At 45.0% G+C, this 26,728-nt stretch overlaps 1 protein-coding gene across 2 annotated transcripts in view; it reads right to left on the reverse strand.

The window, feature by feature from the left end:
- LOC126518333 (uncharacterized) overlaps nt 1-26,728 on the reverse strand; it is a 158,002-nt gene that overhangs the window by 125,179 nt on the left and 6,095 nt on the right. For both annotated transcript variants that reach the window (XM_055064119.2, XM_050168181.3), the window contains exons 3-8: nt 16,963-17,015; nt 14,442-14,505; nt 11,940-12,076; nt 11,055-11,136; nt 9,549-9,737; nt 5,533-5,631 (exon numbers count right to left, since the gene is read on the reverse strand). In XM_055064119.2, the coding sequence (XP_054920094.2) occupies nt 5,533-5,631; nt 9,549-9,737; nt 11,055-11,136; nt 11,940-12,076; nt 14,442-14,505; nt 16,963-17,015 (624 nt within the window). The remainder of the gene's footprint in view (nt 1-5,532; nt 5,632-9,548; nt 9,738-11,054; nt 11,137-11,939; nt 12,077-14,441; nt 14,506-16,962; nt 17,016-26,728) is intronic.

Here is a 26,728-nt window from a genome sequence, read left to right on the forward strand (position 1 = left end):
TACCTCGTGAGCAGCGACGGAAAAATTGTGATCACACGATGGATGGACAATCGAGCAGTAAACCTGGCATCGAATTTTGTTGGCGTTGATGATCTAGGCGATGTGACAAGGTGGAGCAAAGCAGACGGGGCTTTCATAAATGTGAAACGCCCAGCAGTTGTGCAGCAGTACAACGAAAGCATGGGGGGAGTAGACAAGACAGATTTTTTGGTGTCCCTCTACAGAACCTCAATTCGATCGAAGAAATGGACACTGCGTGTAATAACGCACTTTGTCAATTTGTGCGTCACAAACTCGTGGTTGGAATACAGGCGCCATGCCGAGCACCAAAAAATCAAGATGAAGGATCAAATGGATTTACTAGAGTTCACTCTGAATGTAATAGAGAGCTTGGCAAAAGCTTGCTCTGCCGGGTTGCCACGGAAGCGCGGACGGCCATTTTCCTCTCCACTTCAGCCGCTGAAGAGGCCGAACTTGATTGAAGTGAGGCCAATCCAAGACATTCGGTACGACCAAACTGGTCACTGGCCTTCAGTAGAGGAAGAGCAGCAGCGATGCAAGCTTGAAGGATGCAAAGGCAAGCCCAAGGTGAAGTGCCAAAAGTGCAATGTGCACCTTTGCTTATCTGCAGCAAAGAACTGCTTTCGAGCCTTCCATACGCAATAGCCTAAGCCTTTGCTAGAAAAAGCTCCAAACAACTGTTTCTGTTTGAAAATAAACTTCAGATTGCAACTTTGTGTTTTGATTTCTGACAACCTCCAAGCCCTGATGTCCTATATATAGGACATGATCCAATCTCGAACACCAATGAGTCCAAAAGGTAATATTTGATTGTAACATGCTTTTTGTTGGGTAATTAGAGTACTTAAGGCAAAAAAAAAAATTTTCCGCGCCATAAAAATAATTCAGGGCTGAAAGGGATAGACTTACTGGACTCCCTGGGAGCCTAGCTATCAGATAAAGCAAAAATTATTAAAATTGGATGATTAGGCAAGTAACTATGCCTCCCGCAAAATTGCTAATTACCAAAAAAAGCATGTTGAGAAAAGTGGAAAAAACTAGCCACCATGTGAAAAAAGCATTTAATTACCCTGGATGCATGAAATTGTCATAGCCAATGGCTCAGAAGGCTCTAGGGGAATAATCTAAATGGGGATTTCCTCGCTGCATCTGCTTGAAAAGCTGCCGAGGACATTTGCTTTCTCTCCACACTAACAACGCGACAACAGTCCTTTTGAGGGGGGACACTGCTATTCATATAATATTCACTTTTTCATCAATATTAATGAAACTTTGGAACCTTATTAAGATTCTTGTGATGATCTCAAATGTCTAATTATTTTTACCATAGGCCAATTACTTGTAAAGATAAATGAGATTCATTGTTCATCATTTGCAGAAACAAGAGACTACTACCCACGCTACAAAAATTCATATTGCCACATGCCTAGTACTAGAAAACATAGGAAACACAATGGTAGGAGTACCTTTTTGATATAACTAATATTAGTAACTCTATAGCAATTCAATATCCACTGTTCCAAATGTGAGTTCCCTACTGTCTGATCTAAAGCAGAACTGAAAAAGTTTAAAGCATAAATTTCAATATCTGTTCCCACCATTGTGTACTTTGCACACTCAGCTACAAATAAGCCACAACAAAAACTATGGCTCTACCTGCCTTGAAGGCACAGATATCGCTGCTGCAAATCAGTACAAATCAGGAAGTAAAAAATCGGTGTTTTGGAAAAACGGGAAAAAAAGAAATACATGCACTTTTAACCAAAAGTGCAGAATTTTGCACTATTTTGCAGTGAAAGTGGCTAAAGGCCACCAGGAATGTAGTCGCTCTGACCAAGGCCACCCAAATGTGCCAAAAAAATCATTTAGCACCGCTCACCGATTCCCGGTGGCTTGCATCGCGCACGCGGCAAGGTTGCCGTTCACGCGGGTCGAGCTCCACGCCGACGCGATATCGCCGCAGCACGTGCACATGATAACGATCTTTATGACGAGGCCATATTCCTGTTCGCTTTTGCCTACTGCGACGTTACCGCCGCACACCTTGCGCTTGAGAAACGATTAGTGCGTTCACGGGGTCCTACTAACGATAGCATCGGCTGGTGCGGCTGCAGTGCCGTCGGCGCGGGTGAGCAAATCCAACTTCCGCTTTGTCGCTGGCGTTGACGCAAGAACTTGAAGTTTTTTTGAACATTCATCTCCCTCTGCAGTAAATCCGCACGCTGCACCATTGCAGTGTCACGCCGAACGCGGCCGCTGTCCGGTCACTCGTAGGCGAGCTGGCTAGGCCTACTTCGGCATCGTTCGCGGCTACGGCATCACTTGCGGTTGGCGGCGGACGATTATCGATGTTCTCCGAAGAAATGGAACGCATTTGAAAGTTATAAGCTGATCGCTTCTTTTTGCCGTAGTTGTGCCTCCTGGCGAACTTTTCCGGTGGATCGGTTATCGTTGCGCATTCGTCACAAACCTACGAGACGCGCCGTCGCGTCGCCTGCGGAATGGAGCAGACGACAGCAACCTCGCGCAGCCAACCACAGCACGCGTTTCTGATCACGCGCGCTAGTCGACGAATGGGATCGCGCGTTCGGACTTTTTTCTTCACGGATTTTAACGTCACCGGCGAGCCGACGGTGTCACTTTTGGCGGGAAATTGCAGAAGAAAGGCTCCTCTTTCCAACGAGACCAAGATGGCTGCGATCGCGCGCGTAGGAAAAGGGCTACGCGCCGCGACAAAAAGGGTCGTTTTTGCGCGGAATTCAGCTCGCAGGGATGTTTTAAATTGATATTGCGGGCAAAATACTATTCCGCGAGACGTGAAACTTGGTGAAATAAAGGAACAGTAGTTGTAGATACTGAAAATGTTGCTTTCAAAAAATCGATCTTTTTCGCGATTTTTTTCGCCTCAAGACCCGTGTCCCCCCTTAATAGATGAAAAAAATTAGACATTTCTCTCTCAAGTACAGTGTCCCCCCTTAAACAGTACTACCGTTTAGTACGTGCTTTTTCTGAGCTCCGACCAACTACAGTTTAACGAGGTGTCACTATTTTTTTCTTTTTTGCAGCATGAAGCTAAATGTGTCGGGAAGGCAACCCTGAGAGCGCATTTTTCATTTTCAGCTCGAAATGCTTTTATTTACATTTATATTTCCTCTTATTATTGATACTGTGAACACAGAACCTCAATGGGCTGTAAAATGACAATTCAATTTCGAATGTGTTTCCAGTGTTGCTATCCAGATGCACTGTAGTATCCATCTACATATATGTTCTCAACAACTTCCCTTGAACAGGTAAATTTCAACAATAGAAGGTAATTATTAATTATCTCAGCAACTACTATGTATGTGCAAAATCTAATTAGATTAAATATTTAAAGCAGATTCTCAGTAGAAGCATAAGTGGGAATGCGTGGCTGGCCTTGGAGGTTTTCCACATAAAGAAAAAGACTGCATCAGTGATACCTTCCTTGTCCATGCACTCAGCCGAATATAGTTTCTTGTGTGCACGTCTTCGGTAACTAGCTTGGCTCGATATGTGTATTTCTATGTCTTGTGTTGCGTGTGCATGTGTGGTTAGTGGTTAAGGGTTTACATATACGTATGCATTGTCATAAGAAGGGGGAAAGAACAGCATCAGTGCCTGTCTCGTTTCGTTACGGGCTGTCCTGGGTGTTTGCACTGAATTTTTTCCCCATAAAAATATGGGTCTTAACAGACCAAATATGGCAAAAAATTATTTTTTTAAATTCACATTTGTCATAATATACAAACACTGCCGTACGTTCTGACCAAGTTTCCCACATCTTGGATCAATATTTTAGCCACAATATCTGCAATATCAACGAAAGCTATATTTTGACCGAGAGAAGTGTAAAAAAGGGTCTTTTTTCATGCTGAACACTATGATGTAGCAGCTATCTTGGTCGCGTTGGAAAGAACTACTTTCTTCTTCAATTTCCTGCCACATTTTCTTCACCCACGTATTCACTATGTAGAAATAGCACGCCGACAAGAAGTCCCAGCGTCCGATCCCATTTGTCCACCCAGCCACGAGCAGGGGACGGTCGCCAGTGTTTGAAGGAGTGTGAACGTTCTGAATCCGCCTCAAAGCCTACTTTTAAGCACAAGACTTCCCAGACTGGACAAAACGACGAGTAATGCTAGTGGCCACACTAACCGGACAGTGCAATTCAAGTTGTCAAGGGACACTGTCCCCCGAAGCAGGTCAAGGTACTCAACTACGACGAAGTCGTGGGGTACCTCAAGAAATACTATGCCCCGGAAATCAATGAGATAGCGGCATGTCATGCTTTTTTTTTCACCCAATCGGAAAAAGACAGCATACAGGAACTTACTGCAGAAATATGGCAACTGGCAGGAAAATGCAATTTTGGATCATTTCTCGAACACATGCTGCGAGACCAAATCGTGTGCAGCGTATCAGATCAAGACATAAGAAGACACTCACATTCAGGAAATTAACGCTAGCGGAAGCAGAGGGTTTTGTCATCTCAGCTCAAAACACTACCACTAATGTGCGAAACATGCCGCCAACAGATCAACGTAGCATCCACTTCATGCAGCAACAGATGCGGCCAGGAAAACCGCAACCAAAGTACGAAAAGACGACACCTCGCCTTAGGTGTGAGAGTGAAGCTCACCAGGAAGAATAGCACTACTACACTTGTACAGCATGCCGCCAATACGTTAAGCAAGGGCATGTCACTCGAATGTGTCGATTACAAATTAGATGGAAACCCGTCGACACCCTGTACACCCTGTCGACAGCATGCAATGATAGCTCAGAGGGTGAGACAACCCTCTACACTTGTGATGATGCGGGTTGTGCCGCGACAAGACCAGCCAGCTTGGAGTGATGGTGATTATGTGGCAACAAGAGGAGAATTAATGATGGTGATTACAGAAGACGACCACGTGAGATGAACAAGGAAGCAGCATGCGTGAGAGCGTAAAAGCGAGTAGGAGGCTGGAATGGCAGCTTGCTGACAGGCAGTCGAGGCTCAGGTACTGGCGACCGGGTGTCCTGCTACCGTGTGGACCTGAGCTCAGACCCCACTCGTGGCTGTGCTCTCCTGCGCACTGCCAACATGTTCTCCTAGCAGCCTGGTGCAGTGCTTCGTGCTGGGAACCGCAGCATTCCAGGAGTGGCTGGCGAGCCGTTGGCCAGTTACAGCAGTGGCCTGGCGCTCTGCCGGCCTGCTGTCTCCTATTTCCACATCGCGACAAGGTGCAGAGTGGTGGTGACAACGTAGGACGTGGCTGTTACAAGCCACTTACAGTGGTTACAGTGATTGTCTGCACTGCTACGCTGTCGTTCCTTTGCCCCAAGAGCCCATTTCAGAAACGAAGATGTTGCAGTCAGAGTTGGTTTGCACATAGCAATATGTTGTATGCTGAAGCAAACAAGAAGTGGACGAAATAAGGGTCATACGTGTGAGCGCGATGGCGAAGAGGAAAGGCTCAAACTGTGCAGCAGAGCTCAACTCACCGACGGAGGGGCAGTGGGGGATGAGGCGGTACTGGTAGCAGTGGTACTGCTCGACGCGGTCCTTGGCTCGCTGCACGGCTTGCTTCATGGCCCCCGAGCCTGCAATCAAGACATGGCATCACCGACGCTCAAACGCTGCTCTTTGTGGGCAGCACAAGAACACCGCAAGTTCACATCAGTAATGGCAAAAGCAGCACAGAAAACACGCAGTCCCAGGGGCAGAGAGAAGGGCAGGACAAGAACTTGTTCTATTTTGCCATGAACACCACACAGTAGAAATTTCATTGGGAAATCCCATGTGCATTAGAATTGAGTATGGAACCGAGGCTCAGTGCCGTATTGTTCAGGCGGCTGTTCTCCCCCCTCTTTGTATTTACCAGGGAGCGCAAGTTTCGGACGGCAGGAGGCAGGCAGACAAGACAATGAGCAAACGATACATGGCTCAGGGCTTCTCGGCAAGCACTGAAAACATTTTCCTTTTCTCACATTTTTCACACAAGTTTTAAGTGCTGTTCAAATTCACAAAAAATATATTGTGTACCTAGGCGCGTTCAAAGCCGCATGCGTTGTAGGAGTTGAGGAGGATGTCGGGATGAAAACTTGGGAGGTTTATTTACATTATTTACAGTGAGGGTCAATTAACAGTCATAGCAGTTATTACGGGCTGGCAGCAACTCGGACGCTGCGGCCTGTGGCAAGAAGCTTGAAAGAGATGAATCAAGGAATGCTCTAGGAATGCCCTCTTGCTGCTCCCCGGTCTGAGTCTTTTAAGCCCTTCAGTGTGTCGAAGACATGTCACGTTCGGCCAATGGGAGAGCCCGCTCAGGTGACGCCATTTTCGGCCAATCGGTGAGCCCGCTCGGGTGTCGTCATTTTCAGCCAATGGTAGGTGCCCATGCAATGGAGTCACACCCGGGGAAGAGAGTCGCTGCTCGTGTGTTTGTTTGAGGGCTTTCTTCTCCCTGCGGTCTTGCCTTGCTGACTTGCAATGCGCCGTCACAATAGATGGATGGGGGCGACGCCGCCAGGTTTTCACGGCGCATTACAGCCGCCTTGCTTCGCGACCCACTTTACCCGCAACAGTGCCAGGCTCTCGCTTCACTTTCGGGAAGAGTCAAGCAGTGAATAGCTCCACCGGTGGCACACGAAGTGGGGTCCGCCAACTTGTTTGCACGTGCCGTGCCTCAGGAATGTGGTATCCGTGCTTCTGCGCTCCTTAATTAGCTGTGGTGCGATTCGATGTGGTCTGGGGAATTGGAAGTAGGCTCGGGAAACGGTCCCGTATCTAACAGCGTGCGTTGAGATTCGAGAAACGCAATGTCAGGACCACCGACACTGAGAATTGACACTGTATTGTGCAACTTATGACGATCAGTAAAACCTACCGAGGGTGGATAAATTGATGGATCTCTTAGGCGTGTAGGGCCCATTGGGCTGTAATTGTCGGCGATGGGGTAGCCTCGCCGCCTGCAGGATTATCTAACTGGGCTATCCCCCTCTTTTTTTCTTTTTTTGAATCCAACAATGGCGTGCCTGAATTTGACCTCCTCCAGCACACTACATCTGCAGGCTTGGAGTGACGCCTGACACTGGTGAAAGATGCCGAGAGCGAGTGGGGCTGTACTAATCCAGGTAGAACAGAGTTAGGAAGGCCCACTAAGCTTCAACAAAGACACTCCCTCCTCAGAATAGGAATTGGCCTCCCTGGTGCAGTTATTCAGCCACCCCCTACCCTCATGACTCCTAGAATTATCCCGTGGCCCTCAGTCCCCAGCAGCTGCGAAGCCTGACCAAGGCGGCGGTCAGACCTGTAATGCAGCAGAGGGTGCTAAGAATCTCTGGACACTCTATATGGCTTTCATAGATTACGAAAAGGCACTTGATTCAGTACAGATACCAGCAGTCATAGAGGCATTACATAATCAAGGAGTACAGACCACTTACAAAAATGTCTTAGAAAATATATACAGAGATTCCACAGCTACCTTAATTCTGCAGAAGTAGGAAGATACCTATAAAGAAAGGGGTCAGACAAGGACATAAAATCTCTCCAATGCTATTCACAGCGTACTTGGAAGAAGGGTTCAAGCTATTAAACTGGGAAGGCTTAGAAGTAAGGATCGACTGCGAATACCTCAGCAACCTTCGGTTTGCCGATGACATTGTTCTATTCAGCAACACTGTAGACTAGTTACAACAAATGAATGAGGACCTTAACAGAGAGTGTAAGAGTGAGGATAAAGATTAATATGCAGAAGACAAAGATAATGATGCATAACCGGGCAAGGGCACAAGAGTTCAGGATTGTCAGTCAGCCTCTAGAGAATGTGAAGGAGTATGTTTACCTTGGTCAATTAATAACACGGAACCCCGATGATGATAAGGAAATTCATAGAATAAAAAAGGGTCGGGTCGCATACAGCAGACATTGCCAGCTCCTGACTGGAAGCTTACCATTATCATTGAAAAAGGTGTACAATCAGTGCATTTTACTGGTGCTGGCATATGGGGCAGAGACTTGGAGGCTGACAAAGAGGCTTGAGAACAAGTTATGGACCACACAAAGAGTGATGGACAGAAGAATGTTAGGCATAACATTAAGAGACAGGAAAAGAGCGGTTTGGATCAGAGAGCAAACAGGTATAACCAATATTCTAATTCCCATGAAGAGAAAACAAGCGCACTAGGCAGGTCATATATTGCGCCGGTCAGATAACCGTCGGACCGTTAGGGTTACATAACACAATCGAGGACGACAGAAGACTAGGTGGAGCGATGGAATTAGGAAATTCGCGGGCGCTAGTTGGAATCGGTTGGCGCAGGACAGTGGTAATTGGAGATCGCAGGGAGAGGCCTTCGTCCTGCAGTGGACATAAAACAGGCCGAGGATGATGGAACCAAAGCTACAATGCTGACAAGCTATTACCAGTGGGATCAAAAATTGCTGTAATCCAAGAAGCCTGCAGCTGAAGGGGCTGTGCTTTCGAAGGCATTGCGCCCATTCTGTAAGTTAGGTTGTCATGATCGGCAAGGTGTTAATGCAAGATCCATTTCATTTGTATATTCTTTTTTAAGTTTCGGTTGCTTTTTGCATGCGGTGCGTCTCGAAGATGCTGTCGCATCTTTCTGTGTGTTTGTGCAGCTTCACATCTCTGAACGGGACCACCTCGTGTGGAGCCTTTAGAAGAGCCAAGTCGTGCAAAAAAATGTGGCTCATTTCTTCTATTCCTATGGTGATCTCTGTTGTCGGAGATCGCCAACGCAGTGATGCTCTTGTCAGTTGTATATGGAGACGTCACTCTTGTGCAAATCCAAGTAAATCAATCACTTCAAAGCGTAGCATAAGGCAGAGCATTATAAGCTATTTTTTTAAGCCACAGTAAGCCTAACAAATTTTTTTTTATTTAGGTGGATAAGTTTTCGGACTTTGATTTTTCGGACTACTTTTTGGTCCCCACGACATCAGGAAAATCAGTTGGAGACTGGATCCGGGATCGTCTGTACATCCAATGGCTGAAGGGTGGATGTCACTCTTGCTGAGCTTCCTCCATTGCAACACCTTTCATGCAATTGGCTTTCTTACCTCACTTAGGCCACCTTGTGCCTGTATGTCCCTCTAGCAACGGTCTTCAATTAAAGAAAAATATTTGGAACTCATCCGGTGCTGGACAGATTAAAACCCACATAACACAAGTTTATCAAGCAGGAGCAGTGTCAACACGAGAAGCAACATATGGAAAAAAACGGCAATACAACCAGCAGCAGCGTGCTGTCAAAATAAGCACTACTCCCATTACTCTAAATTGCCATTACTACCACTACCATACAGCAATAACGCATTTCATACCCCCTCAGCAGTTGTAGTGGTAGTTTTCAACAGCTTTGCTGGTCATCCACTTTCACAGGGCTGGGATGGTGAGCCAATTTTTTAAATTTTACTGACACACGAAACGTTCAAGAACCAGACACGCTGTCGCTGGTACCAAAGGGCAACCTGGAGAGGGGAAGGAACCTACCGGTGTACTTGAAGTCGTGTAGGGCTGAGTGGGGTGGCACGTCCGGCATGTGGGCAGCAATTTCGCGCTGGGCCTCAAACAGCAGGGCCCCCTTGTTGGCCAGGGCGAGGTAGGCATCGCTCAGCTGCAGCAGACCCTGCTTGAGCCGGATCAACTTGACAGCTTCGTGCTCCTGCACCTTCTCCAGTGCTGCACACCGACAAATTGCCAGAGGTGTCCCATATACTGAAATCACACCTTGTTAAAATGAAATCACATGTCACATGAAAGTATCGTTAATATACCCAATCAGACCGATAACTAAGGTGCCGATAATTCGGACAACTGGAAGGCATTGCCACGGTTCCACGAACAATGCACACGGACAACAGAAATTTCAGAGACCTTCCAGCACACCATTTGATAATTCGCCCATTATCGAGCAGATAGAGCGAGGTTTTCGTCTTGATACATCACCAGCATGGTCGTTGGTGATGTTGCCGGTGCCTCCCCGAGACCCTAAGCTAGCAAAGCCTACTGTTAGAACAGGAATATAGGTCGAACCCCCCCCCCCCTCCCCCAACCCCCAACTTTTTTTCTAAAAACATTCTGGTTTTTACGGTAGTTGATCCAGTAATCTCCTGCAACACCCAAACCGCGAGACAAGCCAAGCTGCGAAGCTGTAACAGCTGCATTTACAGTTTGCTGAGCAAGTTCTGCGCATCCAACGCAAGGTGTCTGCGCTGATCTTGCAACGAAATGTTTATTATACAACAGAATAGAAATGAGCACAGAAGCCGCACAGAAGTGGAAAACACATCAGTGGTGCTTTAGGCAAAGAGAATGTATGGCTCAGTGACATTCAAGGCCAGTCCTGAGTCTCATACAACAGAAAGGTCAGAAGACCATTTCACAAGATGCCACACTGAACAAGCAAGAACATAGGAGGCCACTACCTGCAGCCACTTCTAGTGCACTTTGGCACAGGCCATTTATGTAAATGCTTGTTGACAGGTGCACGCTGAACTAAGAAGTTTCCACCAAGGTGTCAAACTTAAGAGGAACGCACACAGAACAGAGTTGAACACATTTATTCAGGTGTTTGTGGAACACAACAACTCTATTGGCAAAACCCTCGCTTTCCAGTTAACTCACTTTCGAAACCCCGACAAGTGTTCACATTTGCTTTTGTGGACAACGCATCACCGCACATCACGTTAAAATATTGTGGCTTAATTTCCTGCAACTGCAAAATGGGTGATGAGGGACTCCAGATAAATTTTGGCCACCTGTGGTTCTTAAACACCCAAAGCATGGTACACTTGATTACATATATTCTGCCCTGATCTTAATCCAGCCGTCACAGCATGGAATTAGGCCGTGCTGTTGCACTCGGCAACAGAATGCCATAACCACTGAATCATCCGAGGCAGATAATGTGTCACACATGGATTGTGCACTGTGATGCAAAGTAGCCCAATGCATGCAGTGCTAGACCAGCTTGCAATGGCAAACTGTGCAACTCACTTTCGAACTGGGCAAGGTCCTTGGCCCGCTCAGCCTGAGCCAGCTTCAGTTCCAGGTTGCTGATCTCCTCCACAGTGGCCTTCTGCGCAGCACCCCCAGACACACAACGGTTAACACTCAAGAGTGCAACACTGCAAACTGCATTGCTGAACAAGCTCTTTGTTTTTTTTTTCAGGGTACAGGACAGTCTGCTAGGGGCATGCAAATAGCAGTCATTGAGACTTAATCAAATCACAGTGAATGGAAGTAGGAGTGAATCAAACACCAAATATGATGAGCAGCATTTTTATGTATCATTATAAAATTATGTTCGCATTCCTATTATTTGCCACTTAGCCAATCTCTGTCAGCGCACATTATGAGGCATAGTTTATTAGCACATATAAAACATTACACAATATAAATGGCCCAGGCTAAGATAGGGATGAAGTGATCCCCAGCGGCCACACAAGAGCAGCCCAAAGCCAACATTTTGACAAGGGGACATTAATTTTTGTCCCTTTTGACAAGTTTGCCCGGTGGCATAAAACAAGTGAAGCATGTCACATGTACACTGTTACACTCAAAGAACTTCAGCAGGGTTCTGTGGTGGGGACCATAGATCCGCAGATGGTAGTCAGGTGGGCAGCTTGGGCACAGCTTCACTTTTGACAGGTCACGGTGCCTTGACGGCAACACAAGGGGAGCTGAGAGCAGCAGGGACAAGCTGTGCCGAAGGCCAGTTGACAGTTCGGGGCGTATAGACAGGTTGCACCTGGTGTCAATGTAGCCCTTTTTCCCTGACAAAGTTCTATTGTCGAAACATTGGCTCCAAGCTAAAGTATATCTTGCTTGGACACACAAAGCATGTGCACACGCTTGGCCCAACAGAGGTGCGTGCATTACCTTGGCAGCCCGTTTGAGTTCCTTCTTGATGCGCAGCTCCTTCTGCTCGCAAGCGGCCAGGGCATTGCGGGAGTGGTCCACCTGCCGCTCCCCTTCCAGGATCAGCTCAAACTGGTGTCGGAACGTCTTCAGGTGCTCTGCGGCACACAAACGGTAAGCGGTGTCAGCCTGGCACACCACATCGGTTGCATGTTGTGCACGAAACAATGCTCTCGAGCAGGCGACCATTAGAACTTTGATCAACGCCTTGAGCAGTTAATGAATGCCTAAGACAAGAGAAGGAGGGAGAGTCAAGGATCCCAGGCAAGAACAGGTTTCAAAGCGTCATGTAACCGAGTGAAGGCAAGGACTACGCAGTAATACGCAGTAATAGGACAGATATTTACTGAGGTCTGCAACCTGAACTTGGCAGTACTTACAGGGCTACGAGCTAAGACAGTTAGCACCATAGTACATGTACTATCAGCGTCAAATGAAACGTGAACAGCGGAGCTCGTGGCCCAAGCATAAGCGAAGGTAGAGTGCGCGCCATCCAGTCATCACCACTGAGAAGCGCGTACGCCCGGTTTGGCCGCACAGCACTCGTTTGGGAGTCAAACAAACGACCAAAGGCACTCGGCACGCCCACGCCGGCCACTGTTGCGGCTGCCAGCGATAGCGCGCTACGCAAGTTTGCCGAATGAAAGAATGAATGTGGCACACAAGCCGCAAACCACATGAGCGAATGAACAATGATGGTGCAAACTGCACTACGCACACCGCTGTTCGCGCCGATGCAATTACGGTTTCGGCAAACTGTGCGACAATACTCACCGTAAACTGGAAATTTCAGCTTCTCTTCCTTTTTATATTTATTTTCTCCCTTTCAAATGTAAGAACCACAACAGATGCATATCTCACTATAGGGGGATCGCGCGGTGCGGCCAAAGCGGAAGTGCGCGCTTCTCAGTGGTGATGACTGGATGGCGCACACTATAGCTTTACTTATGCTTGACCCACGTGCTCCGCTGTTCACGTTTTATTTGATGCTGACAGTACTCATGCCTAGCTATTCTGTTTAATGATAGTGGTTGACAAGGTGGCGACAGTGGACCACTGCTGGCTGCAGTGTTTTTTTTTTTTTTTTCTGATGGTGTCAGGACAATGCTCAAGGATGCCTCGCAAGAACATGAGGTAGTAAAACTCTTGCTTGGGCTAGTTGGTTCATGCTTGAAGTAGGTAAAGGCAAGGCGCAGAAGACCAGGACTTAGGAAGAAGAACACAAACGACAAGACGGGCGCCACTCGAGACTGGCAAGATGAGACGGCGATCAAGTTGACGCACAAAATGGCAGGATCAGTGCGAAAGCTTTGATGAAAGAAAGGGCCCAATGTAGAAGAAATATGCTCAAGTAAAACTCTTGCTTGGGCTAGTTGGTTCATGCTTGAAGTAGGTAAAGGCAAGGCGCAGAAGACCAGGACTTAGGAAGAAGAACACAAACGACAAGACGGGCGCCACTCGAGACTGGCAAGATGAGACGGCGATCAAGTTGACGCACAAAATGGCAGGATCAGTGCGAAAGCTTTGATGAAAGAAAGGGCCCAATGTAGAAGAAATATGCTCAAGTAAAACTCTTGCTTGGGCTAGTTGGTTCATGCTTGAAGTAGGTAAAGGCAAGGCGCAGAAGACCAGGACTTAGGAAGAAGAACACAAACGACAAGACGGGCGCCACTCGAGACTGGCAAGATGAGACGGCGATCAAGTTGACGCACAAAATGGCAGGATCAGTGCGAAAGCTTTGATGAAAGAAAGGGCCCAATGTAGAAGAAATATGCTCAAGTAAAACTCTTGCTTGGGCTAGTTGGTTCATGCTTGAAGTAGGTAAAGGCAAGGCGCAGAAGACCAGGACTTAGGAAGAAGAACACAAACGACAAGACGGGCGCCACTCGAGACTGGCAAGATGAGACGGCGATCAAGTTGACGCACAAAATGGCAGGATCAGTGCGAAAGCTTTGATGAAAGCCCAAGCAAGAGTTTTACTTGAGTGCCGTTTAAAATGTGTACAATACGCTGTTTTAGAATAGGGGTCTCCAAAGATAGGGGGCCCCTATGGATTAGTGCCTCACAGCACATGCGCCAAACATAAACAGTATCATTGGGTCTTGGTTTTCACACGCCCCTATGGTAAATTTCAAAAATAATGTGGGTGCCCCAAACCAGCTTTGTGTCGTCTCAACGTCTCCTCATCGAAAATAATGAACGTCACGTCTCCTCATTGAAAATAATAAACTCTCAGGTATAATTTTAACAGGGCAGATCGTGAACACAAAGCGGTTGCCTGTTGGGGTACCTTCAGCTGTGTAGACCCCAGTTCTAAACCTCTCTGTTGAGTAAAAATTCTAAGCTAAAGCATTAAACTTCACAAAAATTTTCTAAATAGTGCCGGCACAACTTATGTGGGCACATCAAGCAGGTGGGTACACTCGCTCGAAAGTAACTGGTGATCGACAAAATGTCACTCACCCACAAAATCCTTCTGGATGTCCGTCCAGAGAGCATTCAGTTCTACCAACTGCGCCATCACGTCCTGCATGAATCAAGGCAAAAAAGATTATATATATATACACACACACACACACACACACGCACACGCACACATATACATACATACATATATATATACATATATATATATACTATATGCAAATCATCCCCTTTGCATTGCAAGTTAGCAGATGAACTTTTTACCGAAAACAAAGAACAGCCAAGTGAAAGACATGACAATGCACACGACAAATATCAGCCAACTTCAGATTAAAATTATGATATTTACTTGCATAATGATCGCACTCGCATAATGATCGTACCCCTGAATTTTGTCGTCAAAATACAGATTTTTTTCCCTTTCCCGTGTGGTGATCGCACCCCAAACTTGCCACAGCGATATGTCGTGTGCCAAGTCTAGCTAATGATGATCGCACTTAGCATCTGTCGAATACTACGCGAACGACTCTTCAAGACATACCAAGCGGTCTGCACGCACCAAACATTCTTAAGCAGATGTCCCATTTCATTCCTTTCATAACTTGTCACACTTCCATGAAAAAAAAAAGCTACAACCAAACTTGCCTTGGCTTTATTATTATTTGTAGGCTTTATAATGGTTGTGGTCAACAACAACAAAAAAGGCACCTTTCGATTATTCTCGTCTGCACTCGTGGGCACGCAAAAATTGCAAGCAGCAACAATACTGGCCCCGTTTACACTGTTACGTTAGAAGTGTACCCTATTCATACGCCGACACTTGTAACACAGCTAAGATAGTCGCCCACCCTTAGCGGAAGCGTGCCGTATTATGATACTAGTGTCGCTGGCAGCTAAGCACACCTATCTCTGTTTCTGTCCCCTCAAAGTGGTGATGGCTACCTTATTGTTGCAAACTTGCCGATAGCAACAATATTACTCATTACTGATGCGGAAGAAACTGTTTCCATGCGTGTAATGTACTCACGAGAAGAAAAAAAATCGTGTTTGGCGCGTTGCACTTGCTCCGCCAGCCGCCATTTTTGCTTTGGTGTCCCACACTGTTACAGTGGCAGCCGCCTATTTGGTCACCTGTTGTCATCCCGCAGCAAACGCGGGATGAAAAAAATTTTTTTTTCTTTTTGCGGGAAATTTAAGCAGTGTAATAATCGCACCCCTGAATTTGCGTCAATTTTTTTTACAGAAAAGTGCGATCATTATGCAAGTAAATACAGTACTTTCAAATTTATGATGCCGTGCAGGAAGAGCTCTTCAATGAGCTAACATGTATTTTATTTATTTCAGAAAAATTTTTAAATTCCCAGTGATCTCGTACAGTTCGCAGTCTCCAGCCTGCATCACACAGTGGGTGATCACCATACAAACTGCTTTCTGTAGGGTCCTCATCATAACTTTCATTTTCAGTGCTTTGATCCGAGAACATTTTTTCGTCGTCTGAAGGTGGAATACCATACTCCTCCGTATAAATAAAATAAGGTTAAGATTCCCTAGACTCGCGCAAGTTTCAAAATAATGCGCACAAAGAAAACGACACCATCCTCAGTGCCTTGCACAGCCATGTATATGGGTTCCTTCAAGTGTACCATCAAAAAGTGCTGTCCTTGCACACAGACACTACAAAACAGTTATCTATAGCTAAAAATAGCTTCAGAAATGTGCTGCAACAATCACAAAGAAAAACCAACAAGTGCGCATCGCTCATGAGCTGGCATCTGACTCAAACTTATATTTTCAAATGCTGGGAGGTTGGTTGGTTGGTTAGTTTGAGTTTAATGGCACAAAGGCAACTAAGGCCATGCTGCACCAGACACAAGGCAAAATGAAACGCAACGTTTGAGTAGGTAAACCTGCATTACATTATAGTTGGTGTAAATCACCAGTTTTTTCTAAAAAAGTCTAACAGGTTAGCAAATGGCACTAGGGGGTCATCTGCTAGCAATAGGGCAGGGTGTAATGGGGTGTGCAAATTATACAGGCTGTGTAAAAACCTCCGTCTCAGTGTGTCGATGTGTGGACATGTTATTAGGATGTGTGTGACTAAGAGGTTCAAGGCATTTTTCACAGGTTGGCGGGTTTTCTTTTCAGAGGAGGAAATTGTGCATCAGATGTGTGCGTCCAAATTCGATGTAGACACAAGATCACCTCGTAGAACTGTTGCTGGTGACTGCATGATTTCCACTCGCCAATTACACATTTAATAAGATGTAGCTTTTCTGTACAATGGTCCCATTCATGTTGCCACTTTGACGTGTTTTCGTGTTGCTGGGAGGGGCCCGACACAAGATTGCAAAGGGTTAGCGCAACAAGCTGTCAAAGCCATCTCACACAAGGCACCAAAACAAACACTAAGGCACTGTAGCAGGTACACAAGCTTACACAAACCCTCACTCTTATAGCACACTTAAGCATGCTTGCAGCCTATAGAATGTAGCCGACGTAAAAGCAGCCAGGACACAACAGGGAGCCTATTTCTGGTCCATACTTTCAAGGCTGTTCTCACCTGAATTATCCTGTTCTCGTCAGCCTGGGCCCACAGCACCATGTCCTGGGCCACTGCAAGAACATGCCAGGGTCAGCGCTCAACAATGTGTCTCCACAGGGTTCACAGAGTATATCCGACTCAAAATTCAAAGATTCCAAGGATGACGATGGCAAAATTCGAGGAGACCCGAAGCAGGCCTCATTCACAAACTTGAATTGATGGATGTTCACAGTCCCTTTATTTAAGCTGCAAATTCTAACTCGAAGACCGCTTCTTGCATAGCCATTTTGTCAGAAGCTGTTAGCACCGACTAAGACTGTTTTCCTACGTAACTATTTTCAACGAACTACTAGAGGAAACTCTGCCTCTGCGATTGTTCAAATGCCATGGAAGTGGTAAGACATACGCAAACTTGTACAATCTGTGTGTGTGGCTTCAGAAATTCTTGTGCCATTATTTATTCTGCTCAATCTCTCTCTAAATTTCCAAGCAATCTTAGTTTTTTAAAGAAACGAAATTCTGTGGTTTATCATGCCATGCTATAGTAGGGGACTCTGGATCAATTTTTACCACCAGAAGTTCTTTAAGATGCACGCACTGCATTGTATATAATTATTTTTGCATTCCAACTCTATGGGAATGAGGCCACTATGGCCAGGTGGAAACATACAGCCTTGTGCTCAGCAATGCAACGCCAACTCGTAATTTTCTTTACAAAGCAATGTAATAATTAGCAATACAACAATTTGCACAATCATTGTGAATTGCTGAAGTTATAATACAATATTTAATTGAAAATTATACAATTGCAAAGACACAAAGACATTTGAAGTGAGATAGGCAACGTTTAGGCAAACTCGTGAACTATACCAATCATTTCACTACTGACCGACCCACCGTGCTTCCACCTTCCATAGACATTGTAGTGCCAGAGTTTCATCTTGTAATTTTTGTAGGAAACTATGCATGAAAAGAGATGCATCATGTTTAGCCTTGGCATGTGCAAAAACTGTGCACCCATTCTGAAGCTCCTGTCATGACGGTAGTATGACCATGTCATGCAATAAAAGCAACTGATTGCGAGATGGGCTACATTTTGAAGTTCTGCCAAGCTGCGCACTGCCTTTTGAAGTCATGTTAGTTACTATACCGAGATTTTCCTTTGTGCCTACTGCTTTTCAAGGAATTGACGGAAATCTGTAAGAAATATTAAGGGCCCCTTTGTCATTTGAGAAACGCTCCATTGACAATGATAGAGGCAAACACAATCGTCAAGTCATTCGAATGGCTCAAGCTGGTCAAATATTTACACTGTGAAGATCTGGCCTTAGTGAGGTGGGGGGGAAGAAGCAAGGGGGACATTCCCCACTGAGCAAAGCAGCCTCCTTCCCTTTGTGGCGAACCAGACACTCTTTAGCACCAAAGCAGCTGAGCAAACTTCCCAGGAGCTCTCCGCCCTCGCCCTCAACTGCACACTAGTGCCTGAATCCTTTGTTGTAACCACAAGGTAATAACCCCCTTCTTTGGTTCTGTCACAGGAGTTCTCTGCCTATGCATTGACAGTGAGTGGACTGCAGTACCTCCTTGCATGCATCACAGAGTGAAGACAAGGCACGTGCCCGACATTTAGACCTTAGCTAGCCAGTACTGGCCACATTAGCCGGAGCCCCCACAATAAAATACAAGCATTGCTGTACATTCTAGGGCAATCGCAGAGTTTGCATGGATACTTGAGATTGCACAAAACTGTTCGCATCATACGTGCAGTCCTTCAGGACACGCCTTCTCACCACATAAATTCAGGACAATGTTCGCATGTTTTGGGCAAGGGTCATAACTCAATGACAATGACAGTTCAGTGAAAGTGGTCCCCGCCAAAAACTAAAGATATGATTAGCGGCAACATTAAACTGATCAAGGAAAAAGACATCATAAGCTCATTCGAGCGCAAATAAGAAGCCAGTGCTTCTTCCATCACTACAGTTTCTTTTGATTCCACCATGAAAAATTCAATGGAAACTTAGTTACCACTACGTGGATGAATGCGAAAACATTGCGAGCACCGTGCAGTGCCTATGTTCTTTCAGTCGTTATCTACGTGACCGAAACGTTTTGACGTGCATGTGGAGTCTTCTTTTTTACATACTTAGCTTAGAAGCCATAGCACGCATTCACACACATTAATAGCACACTAGTGTTTGGACCACAGCGTGGTCACGCCAACGCCAGCCTTAACACCTAAGGTCATGGGTACAATTCCCACCAATTATTAAAGCGAAGCTTTCTTTGCCTCTTCCTTTGACTTTCGCGCTGCAGCTGCTGCTGCTGTGGGCTGCTGTCGCACATAGATGACATATAGATGACAGGCCGGAGTAAGATGGAAAAGGCGACCCAAGAAACTCATTTTACCCCACCGCATCGAATGTGCACAATGCCCTCTGGAGTTCCCTGGCCATCGCCACATTAGACGCTTGACAGCTGTAATTATCCGTAACTACCCTCACAAGCATCGCAGAAACTACAGTGCTTCCCTTTACTAATGTGGGAGGCCAGGGGAGATGCAGATAGAACTGTAGACAGGATAAGAAGAGGAGAAGTTGAGGGAGAAGAGGCAGTTCCCATATAAGAGAGGGGGGAGGTGACGTAAGAAGGCAAGGAAACTCCACTACTATACAACAGCGGTTGCGGGGAAACAGGGTAAGCTTAAGGTCAAGGTACGGTACACACCATGCAAATATGTCAAGCGGGCAACTTACGCAGGGCGTGCAGAAGCAGAGCCGCATTTATTAAAGCACACCGCAAGGTCCAGGAGACACTAGGGAAGCAGTCTACCGTCAAATCAACACTTCTGTGCATGCAACATTAGCTTTGCGGCTATGTCATTGCTAGAGGTCCTGGATTTGATACCAATCGCCGCACCCGCATTTCGACCGGGGCGAAAATACAAAACGCACGTGCACGTAGGTTTTCGGGACACGTTAAAGAACATCACGGTGTCAAAATTAATCCGGAGTCCACCGCTCGTAGTTCGAGTGCGGTTTTGACACATACAGCCCCATAATCTAATTCAAGTTTAGTACTTTTGCTACAATGCAATGTACCTCAATTTATCAATTATTAAGGCTCTGTTTGCAGTAATATTTACACGTTAGAGTTTCTCAACCACTAATCTATCACTTTAGCTTGACTTAATATTTGCCTTTAGTGGCCCTTTAGCACCAAAGGTTGTGGATTTAACTATTACGAATGGTCATGGGTTCATAGCCTTTTCAAACCATGGCGTGGTCACGCCAACGCTGGCCTGAATTAACATCGCCTCAATAAACACTAAAGGTAGTGGGTCCAAAAAGGCTAACACCGCATTTTTAACTTCGTCTTAACAACAAAGGTCGTGGGTTCGTAGCCTTTCCGGACCACAGCATGGTCACACCAGCACCAGATTTTCCGCTTCACATGGCATATAATGGTCTCGCCTTATTAAGCAGTTTCACAGACATGGTAACCTAAAAAGTTTTTTTTATACTTCATTCTGAGGTTTTACGTGCCAAAACTAGAATATGATCATGAGGCACACTGTGTGGGGGACTGCAGATCAATTTTGACCAGTTGAGTTTCTTTAACATGCACCCAATGCCTGGCATAAGGGCGTTTTTGCATTTCTCCCCCGTCAAAATGTGACTACCACAACCACTAGTATTTGATCCCGCCACCTTGGGCTCTGCAGCGCAATGCCAAAGCCACTACACCACAACAGCGGGTCCGATAACTCGGCCATCCCAAAAATTCACCAATGTAGATTCATGGGGTCTCGCCAATTCAGCGGCTCTTAACAATTTGACAGTACTGAATTAGGTCTGTGCCAAGATAGTAAAGGGCCAATAATAGCAATCCCAAACCCTTCTAATTTATCATTTATAATCTGCGAGCAGTGTTCCTTTTGGTGTGTTCTCTGAGCTATCCATTTGTTCAGCTCTTGTGCACGCCTTCTGAAAAAAAAAAAAAAAAAAAACAGCACTGGTCCTGTGCTCCAACTTATCCGTGAGTTTTTTTTTGGCACTGCTTAAAATGAATAGCAATGAAATTTCATTTTGCCTAAGCTGGTTATTAAATGAATAGCATACGTCATATAGGTAATCTTAAAGCTGCATGGTTGGTAATTCACAAATTTTTTTTTTTATTTAGAAATACTGTCAACCCTCAGTTGAGGGTCATAACAGGGAGGGATGTTACATATACGTTCATACAAGACAGCCAGATACAAAAGAAATATGCACATGCACTACAGTGTCCTACAGATACAATACAAGATACAATATACAGACTGTAAGACGTATTCAAATGTTCAACCAGCTGCCGCACGCACACAAACAGAAAAAAAGGAAAAAGATAAAAAAGAGAAGAAAAACACTTTGCAATATCCACATGGTACAGTTTTAGTAAAGAACCTTGATTGCATTTGTAAACAATGCAGTATCAGAACTGCAAACAATTTCTGCAGGCAGCTTGTTCCACAGCTCTATTGACTCTGGGAAGAACAAACAACGAAAGGCATTGGTTCGGGACAAGTACGGTTGAATAGCTTCACTATGATTTAAGCGGGAGCTCAGTCTGCCTGGAGGTTTTAAATACAAATCTTTATTAATTTTTAGTTCGCCGTGAATTATTTGAAATAACGTTTTTACTCTCCGCTTCTTGCACCGATCTTCCAATAATTCAAGACCGCAAGACTTTAACATCGCTGAAACTGAGTCTGTCCTATATTTCGAACAAATAAAGCGCGCCGCCCGGCGTTGCACCTTCTCTATTTTGGCCCACATTACCTTCTGATGGGGCGCCCATGCTACTAACGCATATTCTAGGGATGGTCGAATAAGAGATCTGTAAGCCAGCAGTTTAACATCTTTTGTTGCCCTCCCCAGTTTTGCTCTTAAAAAACCCAATTTCTTCTGTGCCGCAGAGCACACTCTTTCTACTTGATTGTGCCATTTAGATCATGCAAAATAGAGACACCAAGATATTTGAAACAAGGAACATTAACTAGATTGTAGCCTTGAATATCGTACTGAAAAGTAAAAATATTTTTTTTTGCAGTGATATGCGTGTATGTGGTCTTATCAAAATTAATTTGCATTTCCCACTTGTCACACCAACTCCCAAACGGCTGAAGGTTTCGGTTGAGCTTAATCTGATCCTCTAAACAAGATACCGGCGCAAAAATCAAGCAGTCATCTGCAAAGAGTTTTATTTTAGCAGAACTATCTAAAGCGGTTGCTACATCATTGATGTAAAGCAGAAAAAGTGTTGGCCCTAACACGGACCCCTGTGGTACTCCTGAGTATACATCTACAAAACCAGACTCGGAACCATCAACGCGAACTGCCTGCTTGCGGTTAGTTAAATAAGCTTCAATCCATTTTAGAACGTCGCCATTTATACCTGCTTTGTACAGTTTTAAAAGTAATTTACGATGGGGAACCTTATCAAAGGCTTTGGCAAAATCAACGCATATAACATCCATTTGTTCACGGTTGTCCATAGCTTTGGAAAAATCGTGTAATGTCTCAATGAGCTGTGTCACTGTGGAAAGTCCCCGTCGGAACCCATGCTGGCATGCGCAAAGGAGGCCATTTGATTCTAGGAAGATAATTATATGTTTTGCTATGACGTGTTCCATAACCTTGCAGCAAACTGACGTAAGGGATACAGGACGGTAGTTATTCATTAGAGTACGATTGCCACTTTTAAATATGGGGATAACTACAGCACAACGCCAGTCCTGTGGCACGGAATGGGTGCTTAGTGATTTCTGAAAAATGATTACCAAATAAAATGATATCCACTCAGCATACCTTTTCAAAAAGCCAGTAGGTATTCCGTCTGGCCCAGAAGCCTTCTTGTCATCTAACTGTAGCAACTGCTGGAATACGCCCCTCTGAGTAAAGTTGATAGCGTCCATGGAACTTTCGCTGAAAGATGCCCCATCATCTACTGGAAATGGTTGATCACTGCACGTGAATACTGATTGGAAATATTTATTTAATCCATCAGCAATAACACCTTTTTCTTCTACTAGAACATTTCCTACCGTCATTTGCTTTATTTTTTCCTTTCTGCGGTCTAAATAACGCCAAAATTTTTCTGGGGAAGTCTTAAGAAAATCACTTAGAGTGCGATTAAAAAATGTTTGCTTCGAACTGAGTAACAAAGCCTTTATTCTCTGACGTACTGCGTGTATTTCCCTAGGATCTGCTTTTCCCTTGCGCAGCCTTTTTAATTTCCGTTTCGCGTGAACAATATCCCTAGTTATCCATGGGTTACTCCGCTTTGTTTTCTTGAGTCAGGTCGGAACAAACTGATCTATGCAGACTTTAATAATAGCTTGAAAGCGCTGCCACAAATCTTCAACTGTTTCCACCTCGGAGACATTTTCAAATTCGTTGAAACACTTTTCTAAATAATCTAGAATAGACGTATCATTGGCCTTAGCATAGTCTTTGGTTTCAACACGTACAGTAGGTCTTGTAGGTGGTGGTGTACAAGTAAGCACATTCAGCAAAATGATTTTGTGATCGGATATACCATCGGTGACTGCCATTTCATAATCGCCTACTTTATGGGAAAGGAACACCAAGTCAAGCAATGACTGCGACTGGGACGTTATACGTGTGTTTTCCTTCACTATTTGCCTTAAGTTATGAAAAAATGTAATATCCAATAATTTTTCGGCACTAGAAATTTCTGTATTTCCAGGCGAAATAAGTTCCCAATCGATATGTGGCAAGTTAAAATCACCAGTCTTTATTAGCCTGGTGTTCCTGTTTACATGTGAGCAAAGAAACGTATTTAACATATCTAGGAAATCAGGTGAAGTAGTTGGCGGCCTATAAACGACTCCTATGAGGTACGACATGACAGAAAACATGATTTTACACCACACCGATTCCGACATGTCACACATAACCGTAAAGGCTGTCAGCGATGATTTAACAATAATGGCCACATCACCACCACGAAAGTCCCGATCCCACCTGAACATTGTGTAGCCAGGTGGGATAATGCAGTCGCAAGAAATAGCATTGTTGAGCCATGTTTCTGTAATGCAAACGACGTGCGGTCGCTCAGATAGCAACAGACATTCTAATTCAGTAACCTTGTTAAGAATACTGCGGGCATTGAACGAAACGATTCTGAGCTATGCTGTATTTGAACTGCAGGAAGGCATGCCCTCCTTGTCATTGCAAGCTTCCCCTGACACTTTGCGATTGCTATGGCGGCCCTTATCACGGCGTTCTTGGCAAAGAATACGCTCGTTGCGACTGTGATCCCAGGCATATATAGACGGTCGTCAATCTTAAGCTTATCATGAACCAGAGACACCTTTTGCTTGTTGTCCCTTTCTACAATGGCAGATTCCCATAGTTTCTAACGTCCGCAGTTTCTTTTGCATAATCATTGCTGACGTGAACAGATTTTCCCTTAAGTTTCTTGAAATTCTTTAGAATGCTGTCCTTTTCCCTGCTGTCATAGAATTTCATTATAATAGGTCTATGTTTTTCTGGCTTCTTCCTTCCAATACGGTGAATTCTTTCTATTGTGGTGACATGGACACCTAGTTCTTTTTTTAAAATGTTATCTGCAACAGCTGCCCTGAGATCTGACTCTGTTTCGTTCGCCTTTTCCGGGACACCAAACACTAAAAGGTTGTTACACCGCCCACGGTTTTCAAACTCAACTAATTTTTTGGCCTGTTGCCTGACAGTATCCTCGAGCTTATCTATTGTTGTGGTCATCTCCTGGATTACCACAAGGTAATCTGACAGCTTTTCTGTGCTTGCTGAGAGAACACCAATTTGTTCTTGAATTTAATTAAGTTTCCGGTCGGTTTCTGCCTGGTTGTCTACAATGGCCTTCAAATACTCTTCCGTCGGGGGCCCTGGATTCTCCTCAATATCTCCCGATGTCAGCAACAACAGTATCACTGACCAGCAGTCAACCAAAATGGTGCGACATCTGCGAGGGCACGGCAGAACTACGAGAAATCTAATTATTAACAGCACTTAAATAGGATTAGGCAGATGATGAATGCATCTGGTGGTAAGTGGATATGAAACAAATCTCAGGACATGGCCTCTGAGATTTCCAGCTTGCCACAGGCACCACCTGATCTTGGAAGTCGGGGCCAGGCACTGCACTGTTTCTATATGTTCTACGGCCATCATTTCCAGCAAGCAATACAGGTGGATGTTTTTTAGTTTTCATAATGAAAACATCTATCTGCGCTAGTTTTTTTGTGCCACATCCACTCACATTTGAAATGCATAATTTTGCGTGGAGGCTGCTCCATACACGATCACTGAAACTAAGCTTTTCACATGGTCTGAACATGGCTGTAGTTGACCTTTACGCAATGTGAGCTTATTGTGTACTTCTCGCTTGTCACCCGTATAAAGAAAAGCAAACTGCAGTGATTGCACTGTCGCATATGCAGCTACAGCTTACCTGTTGAGCCTTTTCAGTAAACAGCCACTGAACAAATATAACCACTCATATCACGATTTCAGGAAGCACAGTTGACCTACAGACATGTACAAGTCACATGAATGCAAGTCTACTGAACACGAAAAGTCTCACTGCAGTCGTATCTCTTGAAGTAAGAGCTTTAAGACTTTTGTGTGAACAAGTGCTTGAAACAATCACTGCATGGTCTTTAACGTCAATGAAACTTTAGAAGCTGTCACTGAGTTTGTCAAGTAGGCTGCTACAAAGCTCTGCTAGAAGTCAGGAAGGCTGCAATCATCAAAAAATTAGAGTGAATAGAACGTGTCTTGTTTTTCCATCCAAAATGCACCAATGTTTTTACATAAAATTGCAAAATGTGTAAACGCACTTGCTCTTAAAGTGCACTGAATGTGACATCTGATATGCCACTAGCAAGCGGACATCTGGGCCTTTCGAGGAAACAGACACCCACGAAACAAAAATAGCCACTTTCAAGAGTATTACTGTACCGATAGTAGCTTGTCAGTCCAGAGATAAGCAAGATTAGAAAGATGAATCATAACCTCACACAGCGCGGCTTAACAAGCACGAGTCACATTGATGCAAGTCTTCTGAACACAATGGCCCCACTGTGGCCATATCTTGAAGTAAGAGTTTTCCCGTCAACAGTGCTCCTTTTGAAAGACTGATGTAAACGCGTGCTCGAAAGAATCACTGCACAGTTTTTTTTTATGTTCGAATGAAACAGATGCGCAAAGCTGTGCAGTGTTTGCAAGTAGGCTGCTGCTTTGAAGCTGCCAGAAGTCAAGGTAATCACCATCACCACGAAATGACAGTGCAGGGAACTCTGCTTCGATGCACCTGACATGTCAATGGGGAAAACGGACTTTCAGTGATGCGTAGCAACTGCAACTTGCACTCGGCACTACAGCAGCATGCACCAAAACATTCTCCTCGGCCTATGAAAAAATGCATTTGCTGCGTAACTGTTTTTACTGTACAAACAGGTAGTAACGAGCTGTCATCCCAACACATGGGCTATATGCACAATATGCACAGTGGTAATTAAACGTTCAGGGACAATTGTATACGACTACTTTGCGATTAACAGCCCAAGAGGCAACACTAATGCAAGTTCAGTCTTTTTTTTTCAGTGGTATGTGCAAACCACATGCTGGCAGCTGTGTACAAAGGAAGGAAATGGGCAGCGTATTAGGCCCGGTCCCACCCCTTCTCACAAAATATGTAATACATGTAAATGGCATACTGGAAATCTGTCTCTCCA

This window comes from Dermacentor andersoni, chromosome 11 (assembly GCF_023375885.2).
Source record: "Dermacentor andersoni chromosome 11, qqDerAnde1_hic_scaffold, whole genome shotgun sequence".
NCBI classification, from domain to species: Eukaryota; Metazoa; Arthropoda; class Arachnida; order Ixodida; family Ixodidae; genus Dermacentor; species Dermacentor andersoni.